This window comes from Petaurus breviceps, unplaced genomic scaffold (assembly GCF_028583685.1).
Source record: "Petaurus breviceps papuanus isolate PSGF00001 unplaced genomic scaffold, PetGlider_PUasm1.0 129, whole genome shotgun sequence".
In the NCBI taxonomy this organism is placed as follows: Eukaryota; Metazoa; Chordata; class Mammalia; order Diprotodontia; family Petauridae; genus Petaurus; species Petaurus breviceps.
In genome coordinates, this window is record NW_027185665.1 from 7,324,081 (window position 1) to 7,339,507 (window position 15,427).

Consider the following 15,427-nt stretch of genomic DNA (forward strand, 5'->3'; position numbering starts at 1 on the left):
TCTCTCTCTCTCTCTCTCTCTCTCTCTCTCTCTCTCTCTCTCTCTCTTTCCTTTCATGATCCCACTATATCCCATTCCATACCACTGTTAAGGGGTAGAGAGTGGGAAGAGGGATTTTCTTGACTTCAAGGCTCCATTGGCATGATTCTCCTTCTCTTACAGACTATTAACAACTACTCTGTAAGAGACAAATTTTTCCAAACAGCGCAGATTGGAACTTGAAACATATTTACTCCTAAAAACAAATATTTTTAAGTGACAGCTCCTCAGACCAGTGTAAAAGGTCTATTCAACCCACAATGCTGATGAAGGATATAACATGTGCAACAGTATTATTTTATACTATTGTCTTCTTCATTGTAAACAGACAAGAGTTTATATAAACTGAGAGCTAAACCCAGAGACCTACAAGCCTAATAAGTCTGAACCCCCTCTACAAAACACCTATCAAGCGGTTACCCAATCTTTGCTTGAAGACAAGCAGTGGGAATGAAACCAGTGCCTTCCAAGGTTAGCTATCAACTCTAAATGAGATCACTATAAATATCAGGAAGTTGTTTTTTTTTCATCCAAAGTCAAAATCTGCCTTTATTGTAACTCCAGCCTAGTTGTTCCTAGTTCTACATTAGAAACCACAAAGGAAAAAGTCTAATTCCACTTTCATATAATGATCCATCAAATACTTGCAAATAGCAATAATGTTCCCCGCAAATTTCTAAACAATTTTCACATTATATGATCTTTAGGCCTTAGCCAATCCTGACTGCTCTACTTAGGACAGCATCTTGCTTTTAAATGTCTTTCCTAAAATGTGCTACCCAGAATTGAACACAATAATCCAGATGCAGTTTGACTAGAGAAGAGAACGGTAGGAGAATTACTTTCCTAGCTCAAGACATTTATCTAAATAGTCTAATGGATCAATGATCACTCCTACAGAACAGAAGCTCCTTGAAAATGGAATTTTTCATTTTGCTTTGTATTTCCCACAGTCTAGCATATGTTACATGCCCAACAACATACTTGTTGAATAAAAAAAAATGTTTACACTCCCTCTAATAATGCAACTAAGACCCTTCCCTATTAGCGCATACTGGATGACTTTTGATTATGTCCTCCTATAAATAGACTACAGGGCAGTCTGTTGCAGACCTGCTAGAACTAGTAATACTGCACACTATTAAAAATCACTACAAACATTTCCTTGCTCTCCGCACTTTCTTGAAGTAAGATCCTTGTTCACTGTCTTTCACATTAAAAGTGGTCATGAAGTTATACTCCAAAATATTTTGGGACATTCTTCAAAGACCTTAATCAGTGAAAATATCTTCTCCAGGAGAGAAGACAGTAATCATTATATCCCTTAAAAGATTATTTTCATGCTTTACCTTAGATAAAACAATTGATCTCCTTTGTGCCAAGCCCTATGAGGACATAAGTCTCAGAGTTTTACCTAGTGTGGTAATCAGAAGGTAAACACAGCCTTTTGTCAGACCTGTACTAGAAGTACATCTTTATTTAATAGGGAAGAGCCTTCACAAAGCTAGATTCCATTCCATGCCATAGAGTCAGGGTAGTAGGACTTAAATGAAATATTTCAGATATTTATGAAAGAAGTAAGGTATTTTGAGCTTGCCAGGGATTCATACTACAATGTATTTCTGATAAATTTTAGACTTTAAAACGTTATCTAAAAATGAACTTTGGAGGACACAGTTCTTTTGTATGCTAGAGATTATACAATGACCTTCTAGCTTTCAACACTTTGCCACCAAATGTCACAGGTGTCCCCTTACCCTATAACTTTCCCCAGGACAGAACTTTCTCATCCTGTATCCTGCCTCCACCTCTATAGACCCCTTTTTCTACTGGTAAATTCCTTCAGGTGCTTCCATTTGGGAAGGGATAAGGCCATCTATCCTTCATTCCCCTCCTGGTTCTGCTTTTGACACAAGGACTTGACTACCATGACCCCCCACATGTATATTTCCTACCCTATCCTTTCTGGCTCTGTTTTGTGTGACTCCTCTCATCTAAAATGTGGGCCCCTTGAGGGCAAAGAGTCTCTTTTTGCTGGTATTTTGTATCCCTAAGTACTCACCACAATGCCTTGCACACAATAATCATTTAATAAAAACAACTTCTTGCCTTATCATTAGAAAGACTCATCCAACAAGAAAAATGTAAGTTTACAACTGTCACTGTTTAGTCGTTTCAGTAACAGCCAACTCTTCCTGACTCCATTTGGGGTTTTCTCAGCAAAGATACTGGAGTGATTTTGCCATTTCCTTCTCCAGCTCATTTTACAGATGAGAAAATTGAGGCAAACAGCGTCAAGTAACTTGCCCAGGGTCACAGAGTAAAAATCTGAGGCCACATTTGAACTCACAAAGATGAGACCCAGCACTCTATCCACTGTGCTACCTAAATTTGCAATAAATAATAGCAATTCCATTTTTTTTCCATCTATTATCTTCCAGTTTAAAAAAAAAAACTGGCCAGTAGATTACTTATTTGTCTTTTGTGTATAAAAAAAAACTATCTATAGCTAAAGAGATTAACAATATTACTTACATAAAATATTCATGACTAATAGCTGAGAATTCTACTGCAATGAGTAAAAATAAGGTTATTAACGATATACAAAATGGATATGAATCTCCAATGATATCCATAATTTTATATTAGAAAACCCTGCATTTTGAAAAGAAGCCCACTACACTAGTAGACTTCTGGTCATATTTTTCAGATTAGGAATTCTGTTCTTATTTTTTTGTACATTTTTCACCAAAATCAGAAAACTAATGTCATCCAAAAGGACGGCTCATTTCTGCAATTTCTCTCAGAAAGACCCATAATCTGAACATGAGCAAACAGTGAACAAAATCCCTAATGGTCCCATCAGCATACATTTTTCATAAAGTGATTATCCCTTTGCAGCCTCAGCTTCTTAAGCCTTTTTCCCCTACTATAATTGTTTTCCTGGTAGGCTAGGCAACAATTACCACTGTTACACAGGACTGTGTATGTTCACAAGCAATATATTTTACAATACATAAGTGTAATGTCTCTGATATCTGGTGCTTTTATCACTAATTGCACTATAAAGTGTGCTATTAAAACTGGGACAAACAAGACTGTAAAAATCACATAATGGACCATGACTATTTATAAAAGACTTTTGTAAATGTTACTGTACAATTTTTTTAAGTTTCTAGTTGTATAATGATTTTTCCATATTTTTGTTTTCAGAGGATAACCTGAAGAAAATTATTTCTATTTGAAAATATGTATTATATGCCTGTCTTTCAACAAAATACCTCAAAGTTAAATAATTTTAAACAATGTCATATGTCCAAATCTATTACTTAATATTAATGGTTTACAAACAATTTTACATATAAATCAGGGTTCCAATAGGCATCTGTGTGGCTCTTTCAAAGAAAATGTGGTCATCACAGACAAGTTTAAGTTATGGTTTCTTCCATACCCCTTAGGGGTTAGAGATAAAGGAAAGAAAAAATGATGCAAAAAAGATTCAGACTTCTAATATCCAAAAGTCAGGACAAAACATAATTGTCAAGTGTTACACTTCAGAGAAGCAGAACTGGCAACAAGACCAATTACTATGGAAATCCAAAATTATCTATGTCTTGGACGTAGTCGACTCCATTTTTGCTGGGCTAAATTTTCAATTTGTGAATTAAAAGCCTTTTGCTCATTTCACTGTTCACATTTCTTGCTTCAGAGGATAAGCAGCAAAGGGTGGGAAAAGTTATAAATTCAAATCAGTCATTTTTGCTACTTACTAACAGCACTGGTAAAAGGTTGAGAGAGGTGGAGATTTTAACTATTGACTCAAATGAGGTCTGGGGATTATCTCTAGATTTCAATTATCCATGCTACCCTTGTCCTTCATTCCCAGAGACAGCTGCATAGCAACTCCTGATAGAAAACTGTAAAAGTGCCACAGAGCATATCTTACAAAGGGAATACTGACTAAAAGCTAGAGAACAAAAGAATCATTATAAAATTAATGAAAGACAATGTGATTTATACTTTTTATCTTGATTATAGGCATTCTGTTAAAAAAAATACTGAGTTGGGATCCTTGTAATGGAATGTAACAAGTACATTTCAAACACTCGAGGAAATTCAAGCATTTTCTCATATTCTTTTGATTAATGGTCTTAATGAAAGCAAAATATCAGACTTAAAACAAATGATTAACAATGTATGAGTTTGCTAAATTACATTTTCTCCTTAGGATAAATTAACTTGGATTCAAGCATCAGCCAAAATACATTAAAATGAGAAATGTCACCTATTCTAAAATGCTACTACTGATATTAAAAAGTCATCTACATTAGAATATTTAGAACCTACTTTGTAAGTAAGCGAAGTTTATGTTTTCACAATAGTGTTTGAAATACTCCTAAAAGAAAATATACATAGTATATGTAACCTATGATAAAACACAGAAAATGAGTTATCTTCACAATAGTTTTCATCAAGAAGTCTAAGATAAATGCTAAAAATATACTATAAATGTATTACTAATTTGAGAACTAAGTAATTCATATATTCAAAGACAAAACTTACTTTGTCAGATGCTTCAGAAGCCAAGAGGTTAGTAGCAAGGGTTTGTAGCTTGTGATGGGCCATATTTTTTAGAGCAGCAAGACTACGTCTTGTCATAGCCTGTTTTAAATTAATAGCTGGATGACTAAGAGAATCAACTGCAGCAGGAACTGCTTCATCACAAGCATTCAAAATCTCAACTGCTGTAATCCCCATCACACAACGATCCAGGGCACCTTAAAAAAAAGAACATGTTAAGTATATTGCATTATACCAAAACCTCTAACTAATTTACTTAAAATAATGTGTCTATATAAAAATTTTAATAAACATATTACTCTGGACTTCCCGCCTCTATCAACTCTCTACTCCAATGTTCAAAACAATGGCATCATTCTCCCTGGGCACTTTCACTAACCTACTACTACTGCTCTGTAAAGCTCTTGTCTGGCTTTCCATTCCACTTTAGCTATAGACAAAAGAAAAATCTTTACCAAGCTGCCACCACATTTCCTCCACAATTGCCAAGGAAATTTACTACAATAATTTTATGTGAAGAGGATGGTGTTTGGTGTTGAAGGGTCTTCCCCCTCCCCCAAAGCAAACAAACAAAAAACAGTCCTTGGCCTCAATCTAGTTTGATGCTCTCTTAAATCAATCATTCTATATTCCTAATTTTTAAGCTTTCACCTAAATTGATGCATGTGGTTGGGAAATCCTCCCCCTACAAACTGTCCTCCTTCCATTTACACAACTCACAGAGTCTCATTTTCTCCATAAAATTATCTCGAACTATAAGATGTGTAGATAAATGTCTCTCTGCAGCCATTCTCATAGCTAAACTTAACCATTTTCAAGATTCTGGCTATATCCAATCTATTTCTAAATGTACTTATAAAAAAAAGAATATTTCAAAATACATATTTGCTCTTTTCTTCATGTATATGCGCTATTTGGAAAGCAGGGTATGATGGACACAAATGAGAAAGGCAGACAAATAGCTTTAAGAAAATTTGAAGAAGGAAAAAAACATTTTCAGTTAGGAGAGATTAAGGAAATTTGCACACACATCTCCATTAGGCTCCCAAAGAGTACTCTCCCAGCAGGCAGAGAAACATTTAGCCAAATGCTACCCACAGAGAGATCTTTAGATGTCACTTTAGATGATGGCAATGTAGGCATTCTTTCAAGACCATCTCAAAGTAAGATTGAGTGGTTCTGGGGTGGGGGAGTTATGGAAGGCACTACACAACACTTTACTATTAACATGAAGGCATGTTTTCTGGTTGTTGCTGTTCATCATTTGTTCTCAAAGAGGACCGTTAACATCATGAGGTGATGTCTTGACTTGTGCAAGAATTGGAATTAAGTGAAGCCTGAGTCGTCAGCCTCACTCTCTCCTCCAGAGACTTCAAAGTCCAGTCAAGACGAGTGGCAAAATAATAGAAAAGAACACTGAACCAAGATCTGGATTTGAATACCAGCTGTACCATTTATTGAATGTGAAAGATCCTAGTCAACCTCCCTGAGGTGCAACACCTTCATTTATAAACAGATCACACTTGCAAAGCCTTCAAGCGAGATGTGAAAATACTTTGTAACCATAAAGCACTGTGTACAATAAAAATAAGAAGAGTTTGCATCTACTTAGCACTTTAAGGTTTGCACAGCACTTTATGTAGGTTATCTCACCTGGTCCTCACACCAACTTGGAGAGGTAGATGTTATTATTATCCCCACTTTATAGACAAGGAAACTGAGCTAGAAAAAGGTTAAGTGACCTGCCTAGGGCAACACAGCAAGGGAGTGTCTCAGGAAAAATTTGGACCCAGATCTTCCTGACTCCCAACTCCAGAGCTCTAGCTACTATACAACTATACTATCCGCAATTCCTCTTAAAACAGTAGCATAACGTTAGATGAAACACAGATCCCAGTTACTAAGAGAAAGGCTCACTACTAGGTTAAAAGAGAAAAGAAAAACTGCCAAGAACAGTGGAAATAAGTTTGGCAGAAATTAGATGAAAACCAACATCTCAAATCATCTACCAAGATAAATTACACACAACATATTAAGACATAAAAGGTGACATTATAAGCAAATTAAGAGGAAGAAGCTATCTGTTTTACAACTATGGATAAGGAAAGATGATCAAACAAAGAAGAAAAAAGGATGACAAAATTTTAGAGGCTTTGGATGAACAAAATCAATGCAGTTAAAGTTAGAATGGAAATAGGCAACTAAAAAAAAACTTTACAGTAAGTCTCTCAGTTAATCCTTTCTGAGATATATAAGAAATTGTTCAACTTTATAAAAATATGAGTCATTCCTCCAAAAGGCAAATTAAGACATCATATTAACAGGCAGTTTTCAAAAGAAAAAAATACAAACTATCAATAGTCATATAAAAAATGTTCCAAACCACTAATAACCAGAGAAAAGAAAATTAAAGCATCTCTGAGATATCTCATCTCCATCAAATTGGCAAAAATGACAACAGAAAATGTCAAATGTTGGGAAGGGCTACAGAAAACAGGCACACTAAAGCACTATTGGTAGAACTATGAAATGGTTTAGCCATTTAGGAAAAAAATCTAGAACTATGCCCAAAAAGTCACAAAAATTCATGTTCTTGGGCTTGTAGCCCAAAGAGAGCAAAGAAACAAGAAACTGACTCATATGTACAAAAATATTTATATCACCTCTTTCATGATGGCCATCTGAACAACAGTTTGAGGGTGTAACAATCAACTGGAGAATGACTTAACAAGTTGGAGTATATGAGTGTAATGGAATACTATTGTGCCAAAAATCATGATGTAATGGACAATTTCAGAGGAAACTTGGAAGACACATATACACTGATGCGGAGTGGAGTGAATAGAACCAGGATAATAAACATAAACAACTCAACCCAATAATCCACTACTCCTGATGAAAGAGAGTAACAGAGTTCAGAGTTCCAATATTAGACTCTTTATGTCACTTTCTCCACATTATCTACCTATTTATCTTGATGAGTGCAACCCATTCTATGAATCTGACTTAAGGATCAGTATGGGATGCAATACTGGAAAAGAACCCATATTTACAAAAATATAGCATCACCTTTTTGTTGCTGCAAAGAACTATAACAAGAGTATCAAGAAAAGAACAAATTATGGTATATGAATGTAATGAAATTACTGAACTGTAACAAATAATGAAAGGAAATTATTCAGAGAAATATGGCAAGTCTTGTATGAAATGATGTGGAACAAAATTAACATCACCAGGATTCGGTCAAGTCAACAAACACTTATTAAGGAACTACTATGGGCCAGGCACAGTACTAAGTATTGTCTTTTATATACTAACAGGAACAGTATAAAAAAAAAACAAATTTGAAAGAATTTAGAACTCTTATCAATGCATGCAATGACAAACCACAGTTCGCAAGGACCAAAGATAACTCAAACTACTCACCTTCTAACAGAGAGATGATAGATTCTATCAGATAGACTCAAAATGCAGAATGAGATATGTCTTTTTGGAGACAGACAACAAGAAAATTAGCTTCCCTTGACACTGAACTCATCTTTTTTTCTAAACCTTCCCTTTCTCCTATCTTCCTATTACTGTCAAGGGTAACACAAACCTCCTAGGCTCCCAGTCTTGCAACCTGGAGTCATCCTGGGCTCCTCATGATAGTGATAGATATATAGATACATATTAGCCCCTATGTCCAAGCTGCTGCCAAGGCCTGTTGATCTCACCTTATGCAACATCTCTCAAATATTCCCCGTTCTCTCCTCTGACATTGCCAATACTCTGCTACAGGCCCTCATCACCCCATACCCGGACTATTGTAATAGCCTATCAGTGGGTCTGCCCACCTCAAGTCTCTCCTCACTCCAATCCATCTGCCATTCAGCCACTAAAGTGATATTCCTAAAGCACAGGTCCTATCATGTCTTCCTTCCACTCCATAAACTCCAGTGGCTTCCTATTGCCTCCAGAATAAAATACAAAGTCATCTGATTGGTATACAAAAACCTTTATAACTTTGCTCTGTCTCAACCTTTTGAGTCTTATACTTTATTCTTCATAATCTACTCTTCAATCCAATGACATTGGTCTCCTGGATGTTTAACAAACAAGACACTCCAACTTGTCTTCAGATATTTTTACTGTGTGTCCTCCATACCTGAAACATTCTCTCTCTCCTCACTGCTACCTCCTTACTTCCTTGGGTTCCTTCAAATTCCAACTAAAATCCCATCTTCTTCAGGAAGCCTTTATCATTCCCTCTTAATTTTCTCTGTTAATTATTTTCTAAGTATTCTTTACATAGCTTCTTTGTATATATTTGTTTGTTTGTTATCTCTCCATTAGATTATAAGCTCCTAGAGGACAGGAACTGGTTTTTGCATCCCAGCACTTAGCACAATGCCTAGCACATATGTGCACTTAAATGTTTACTAAGTGGACTATGCATATTTGTTGCAAAGATTTTGTTGTTTTTTTTTTTCAAATGAAAGAGAGAGTAGATAAATGCTACAAAGGAAAAAAATACTTAAAAAAACAATATAAAATATAAAGCTTTTAAAAAAAAATAGGTCTCGGGGCAGCTAGGAGGTGCAGTGAGTAAAGTGCCAGCCCTGGAGTCAGGAGGACCAGAGTTCGGTTCCAGCCTCAGACACTTAACACCCACACAAAAACACTAGCCTTGTAACCCTGGGCAAATTATTTAAATCCAATTGCCCTCCAAAAGGAAAAAAAAAAATAGGTCTCCTTGGGGGCGGCTAGGTGGCACAGTGAGTAAAGCGCCAGCCCCGGAGTCAGGAGGACCTGAGTTCAGTTCCAGCCTCAGAAACTTAACACAAAAGAACTAGCCATGTAACTAACCTTAGGCAAGTTACTTAACCCCAATTGCCCTCCAAAAGGCAAAAAAAAAAAAAAATAGGTCTCCTTTTTCTTTCTATAATGCCTTGAACAATTCTTCACACAATAAAGGTTAATAAATACTGGCTGAATAAATATTTTGGAACTACAGAGTCCAGTCATATATTTTTTTCTTAGTGTTAAATGATCACAAATGTATCCACTGAACATATCCACACACTCAAATGCCATAATTAGTTGCCTACAAATTGTCCCAACATATATGTGGGAGGCTATTAAACTATTTAGTAAGAGCTGATATAAAGTATTTGACAGACACTTTATCTTAAGAGAAAGTAATGGTAACTTATCATTGTACTTTTTATTATTTTGATAATTCTAATTCAAGTCACTAAATATTTACAAAAAACAGTGAAGTTAACTGCCAATCTTAGAATAATTGATTACACTAGATAAATTTCATTGAATAAAATCTACTTATTATCAGAATTTGAATTCAATTTTAAAATTGTGATATTCATGGATATATTTTCCTCAGTTTACTTTTGTCAAAGAACAAAATTTCTTAGTAGGCCCCCACTAAAGTTATACCTAAACTGGAGCCAATATCACAAGAATAAATGATCCTTTCTCACTTTTACAAGGTCTGATTCAAATAATCATAAGGTATTGTTTCATTTGGTCTACAAATTTATGTCAAACATTCATTCCTAACCTAATTACCCAAAATAAGCCTTTCATAGATTCAGGGCAATTATTTCCTAATGTGACCATTACTTTCAGATTTTTAATAACTTAATTAAGTACCTACCAAAATACTAAAGCTTCTCAACAAATACTTGTTGACTGAACTATTAAAAGGTTCTAATCTTCACACCAAAAAAACTGTCATTTTTAATACACCAAAAGAATTCCAATTGTCTCAAATACAACTATGTTAGTCACAAATCACTTCCAGTTTTTGGTAAATTCTCTTATCACTTAAAAAAAATATGGTAGTATTATTATATGATAAGTATAAATCAAGTATCTGAATATGCGTTAGGTAAAAAGTACTATTACCACTACTATTGCCATAAAAGTGCTTTTTGCAAGCCTTAAAGTGGTATAGAGTGCTATAGCTCTTTAAGGTTTGCAAAAAGTACTTTCTTGTGTTCTCTCTTGATCTACCTATCCTGCCCCAATCTCCAATTTCACATCTCCAATGGCTTTTCAGACATCTCAAACTGGATGCCCAATAGACATCTTAAATTCAGTATGTTCCAAACAGAACTTACTGTCTTTCCCCCTAAACATCCTCACCTCTCCCCACCTTCTCTGTTACTATGGAGGGCAGAACCATCCTCCCAGTCTATCAGGCTCACAAGATTCACAACCTAGGACTCATCCTGGATTCCTCCCCTTCTCTCACTGGCCATATGCAAGCTACTGCCAAAGGCTGTCAACTTCACCTCTGCAACATCTTTCAAATATGCTCCCTTCTCTTTTTTGACACTGCCACCATTCTGGCACAGGCTCTCATCACCTCACACTACTGGACTCCACACTAGTGGCCTACTGCAATAGTCTACTGGTGGTAGGTCTACATCCTCAAGTCTCTCCCCATTACATCCATCCTCCATTCAGCTACAAAAATTATTTTTCTAAAATACAGATAGAATCATATCACAACCTCCATTCAATAAACTCTAGTGGCTCCCTATATCCTCTAGAATCAAATAAAAATGCTCTGTTTGGCGTCCAAAGCTTTTCTTAACCCAGACTCCTTCTACCTCTCCAGTCTTCTTACACCTTACATGTAACCTTTAATCCAACGGCACTACTAGCTTCCTATCTTGTTCCACAAACAAAACACTCTCTCAGGGCTAAGCATTCTCTTTGGTTGTCCCTCATGCTTGGATCACTCTTCCCAGTCTGCTCCAACTACTGACCTCCTTTAATGCTTGGCTAAAACCCAACTTTCTACAAAGAAGTCTTTCTGAACCCCTCGCAATGCCAGTGCCTTCCCTGGTTAATTACTTCTTATTTATACAGTATATATCTTGCCTTGTTTATATTTGTTTGCATGCCCTCTCCCTCATTAGATTGTAAGGTTCCTTGAGGTCAGCAAACTGCCTTTTGTCTCTTTTATTTCAAGCCCTTAGAACAGGGCCTAGCACATAGAAGGCACTTAATAAATGTTGATCAATCAAAAGACTGATTTTCATAATAAGCCTGTGTGGTAGGTGCTATTATTATCCCCGTTTTAAAGATAAAAAAATGAAGGATGAAAAAATTTAAGTGACTTGCATAGGGTCACACAGGTAGAACCCATCTAAGTTGTCTCCTCAAGACTCTTCTGACTCCCTCCAAGCACCGCACCACCTTCCTGCCTTCTTAACAGTATCACGAGAAAAAGGGTAGAAGATCTTATGCAGAGAGGACAAAAAGGAACTAAACTGTGCTTGACATCCTAACAATTTACTTCCTAATATGCTTAAAGAAAGAAAAAAACAACCGATTACGTGCATCAAAGGCCATTAAAACCATGATCGCAGTTTTTTATGATCATAGGCTCACAATGTTAGACCTGATATGGTTTAGGGATAGCTTAGTCCAATTCCATTACGCAGATGAGGAAATAAGCAAAGACAAAACTATACCAAGTATAAGGATTCAGAAAGAAAAAAGTGGGGAAAAAAGAGCACCTTTTTTGGCTTAGCAACTACCATTTATTAAGGGATTACTAAATTCTAGGAATATAAATACAAGTAGAAAGAAAGTTTCTGCCTCTACATTCAAATGGAAGAACACACAGGGAGCTAAAGGGGGGAAGGGTAGGATTAGCATAGCAAAATAAAGCATAAGATAAAGTAAAATGAGAGTTGTTACCCAATCATTCACAAGTACTAAGTAACTGGAATAGTTCCACTTCTAACTATAGTGATGACTTAGAGCATAAAGCCATCCCTCATTCAAAAAGCCCATGGTGGCCAAAAGTTTTGGCAGATCATATACCAAGATGGAAAAAATCAAGTACAAACTTCAGGAAGAACCTCACTAATTTAAGAGAAGACCTATCAGGGACACACAGCCATCATATAATAATGAATTTTTTGGTCACAATAATTCATGAGATCACTTACAGAGAGGCATAGAGAGACTGTGGTCTGTGTTGGTGGCAGGAGTACCTACATCTTTAAAATCACACATCCTTTGAAATACTGGAATAATAATTAGAATGTTTCTCACTTAAAAAGTACTTTGTTGGATTTATTCTTATTAGTAGCATTTGGACTTGTATGACTTGACCATCTAGCTATACCTTCAGGGGAAGGCAGTAACTACTAACTCTTAGATACAAAGAAGTTGCACATGTCTCGAATCAGGGGGAAAAAATCTTTCAGAATTATAGAAGTTTACCAATGTACCAAACAATTCAGCCCAATAATCCACCACTCCTTCTGAAGAAAGGGAGTAACAGAGTCCAGAAACCCAATATTAAACTCCTCATGTCACTTTTCCCACATTATCTACCAATTTTTTTCCTGATGAGTGCAACCCATGCTATGAATCTGACTTAAGCATCAGCATGGGATGCAATATTGGGAACGAACCCATATTTACAAAAACAAAGCATCACTTTTTGTTATTAAAAAGAATTTATGGCAGATGAATGTAATGAAATATTATTGAACTGTACCAAATAACAAAAGGAAATGACTTGAATAAACATGGCAAGTCTTATATGAAATGATGTGGAATGAAATGAACATCATTAGGAGAACAATTTATACTGTGACTAGAATACTACGAAGGAATACAGTATTAGAAGCAGGCTCCATGGCACAGGAAGCCACTAATAAAAGGAAATAGTAAAGAAAGTGTGGGAAGCTAGATTTTTTGCTATGGCTCCAAAAATAGATAGATTTTTGAATAAAGATACCCCAGTAGAATAAGATACCCCAACCCCAAGATGTTGAGAGTCCACATCACTTTCCAGAATATACTGAGAAGTGACTCAAAATAATTTAACAAAACTATCTTACAGACCCTTTCCTAGGCCCTAATGCATTTGTTTTACATAGGTAAAACAGAAAGAAACATGGCTACATATAATTCTGTTTTGTACCACATGTGGAAGGTTATTAGCGTTCAATGCTTTTTCTTAAATTCTGAATAACACAAATTGCCACTAGAATTAATCAAAAGGGGAGAATTAATGTGGGAAATACAATATAGGAACATTAACACTATTGCTCTTTCAAATCTAAAAATATCTTCCAAATTCTGAAAAAAAAAATTGAAAGAAAAGGCAAGATTCCATGTAAAATCTTTGTGATTTAAATAAAGTAACCATTGATTCTATTGACAATTCAGTGACAAACCACACAAGAGTTATATTACAGCATCTGACATTTAAATGACCTTTTGATTTTCAAGCATATCTTCTTTCTGCACTCCATTTCACCTGTCACACAATCTAAACTATGGTGATTTTTGATGCAAGATGCTGAATCAGCAGGTATATCCCTAAAAACACATAATAAATGCAATAAATATTTGTACCTGCTTTAAATAGCTAATATAGCTTTCTAAATTCTTAAACCTCAAAATATATTATCAGGCATCAAAAATAAATAAGAGACATTTCTTATAACATCAATTCGTATTTTATTTTAAAATCTCATCGTACATGCTGAAGTGGAAGGATTCAATTCAGATAATCAGCATGAAAAAATATAGATCATTCAATATCACCAATAAAAGTCCAAGATTCAAAGTATGGAAGGAATTTTTTAAAATACATAAAATCAAGAATTATTCTCCAATACAAAAATGGACAAAGATAAAAGTTATCACAAAGAAAAATTGCAAACTATAAATAACCTTATGAAAAATGCTCCAAGTCACTAATTTTTCTAAATGTACATTAAAACTACTCACACTCATATTTATACTTCAAATCCAAATAGACCCTTTATGTGTAAAAAAAATGTCAATAATAGTACTTTTTAATAGCAATTAACTGGAAACAATGTAGTGATAGCCAGTTAAAGTTGTAGACACACCATGAAGAATCTCAGGATGAAGAGGGTTAAATTAGAATGTGGAACTTAGCATATAAGCAACATGGAGGCCTTGAATATTTAAAAAACAGTGGAATGACAAGATTAAATCAGTGTTTGGGGAAAATAATTCAGCAAAGTACAAGACAGGATATAAAATAGACAGGCTGGAGGAAGTAAGACTACTTGGTATACTACTTTGATAGTCTAGATGAAACATGAATATATGAACCTTAATTAGAATGCTAGCAAGAGAATTGGAAAGGATGGATATGAGAAAAAAAATATGAAGGAAGAATCAACAGGAACTAGTGACTGTCTCAATATGAGGGATAAAAGAGAGTGACAGAAAACAGCTAAGAAAGCTGTATCTTCCACCTGCATAAAACCAAGAAGTCACTTGAACACTGTCAAGAACCTAGGCCAAAGCTCTTTCTTAGCACCCTGTCCCAAGATATTTTACATTCTTCTAGAATTTCCCTTAACTGTTATCCTTATCTTTAAACTTAAGGGTAAATGGCAAAGAATACAGAAAAATAATTCAATATCTTTTTATAAAAAAAATAATGCAGTTAAACTCAAATCCCTTTCTCAATAAACACCATCAGAAAAAAGGATACAATATGTAATAAACATTATTTCAAATGTGCCATTGACAATAAAACGACTGAACTGCAGCACCACCTCCTGTTTCTAGTGGGTAATTTCAGTTTTGAGGGGAAGAGCAACAATCGAATGATGCAAACCAAAGTTAGATAAATGTAATTCATACACGATACTGGCGCTCAGAGTCTGGGGCATATGGTTTACATTAGCTTCAAATGTTTCAAGTTACTGAATCTTTCCTGTGAACACAACTTTCAAACACACACACTTCATTTATTCACTTGTACTTTCCCTCCATTATATTTTTA

General features: G+C 35.3%; 1 protein-coding gene across 4 annotated transcripts in view; it reads right to left on the reverse strand.

The window, feature by feature from the left end:
• The window catches only part of LOC138173247 (WD repeat-containing protein 7), a 494,247-nt gene that overhangs the window by 389,007 nt on the left and 89,813 nt on the right, over positions 1-15,427 (reverse strand). For all 4 annotated transcript variants that reach the window (XM_069103220.1, XM_069103240.1, XM_069103213.1 and 1 more), the window contains one exon: positions 4,603-4,817. In XM_069103220.1, the coding sequence (XP_068959321.1) occupies positions 4,603-4,817 (215 nt within the window). The remainder of the gene's footprint in view (positions 1-4,602; positions 4,818-15,427) is intronic.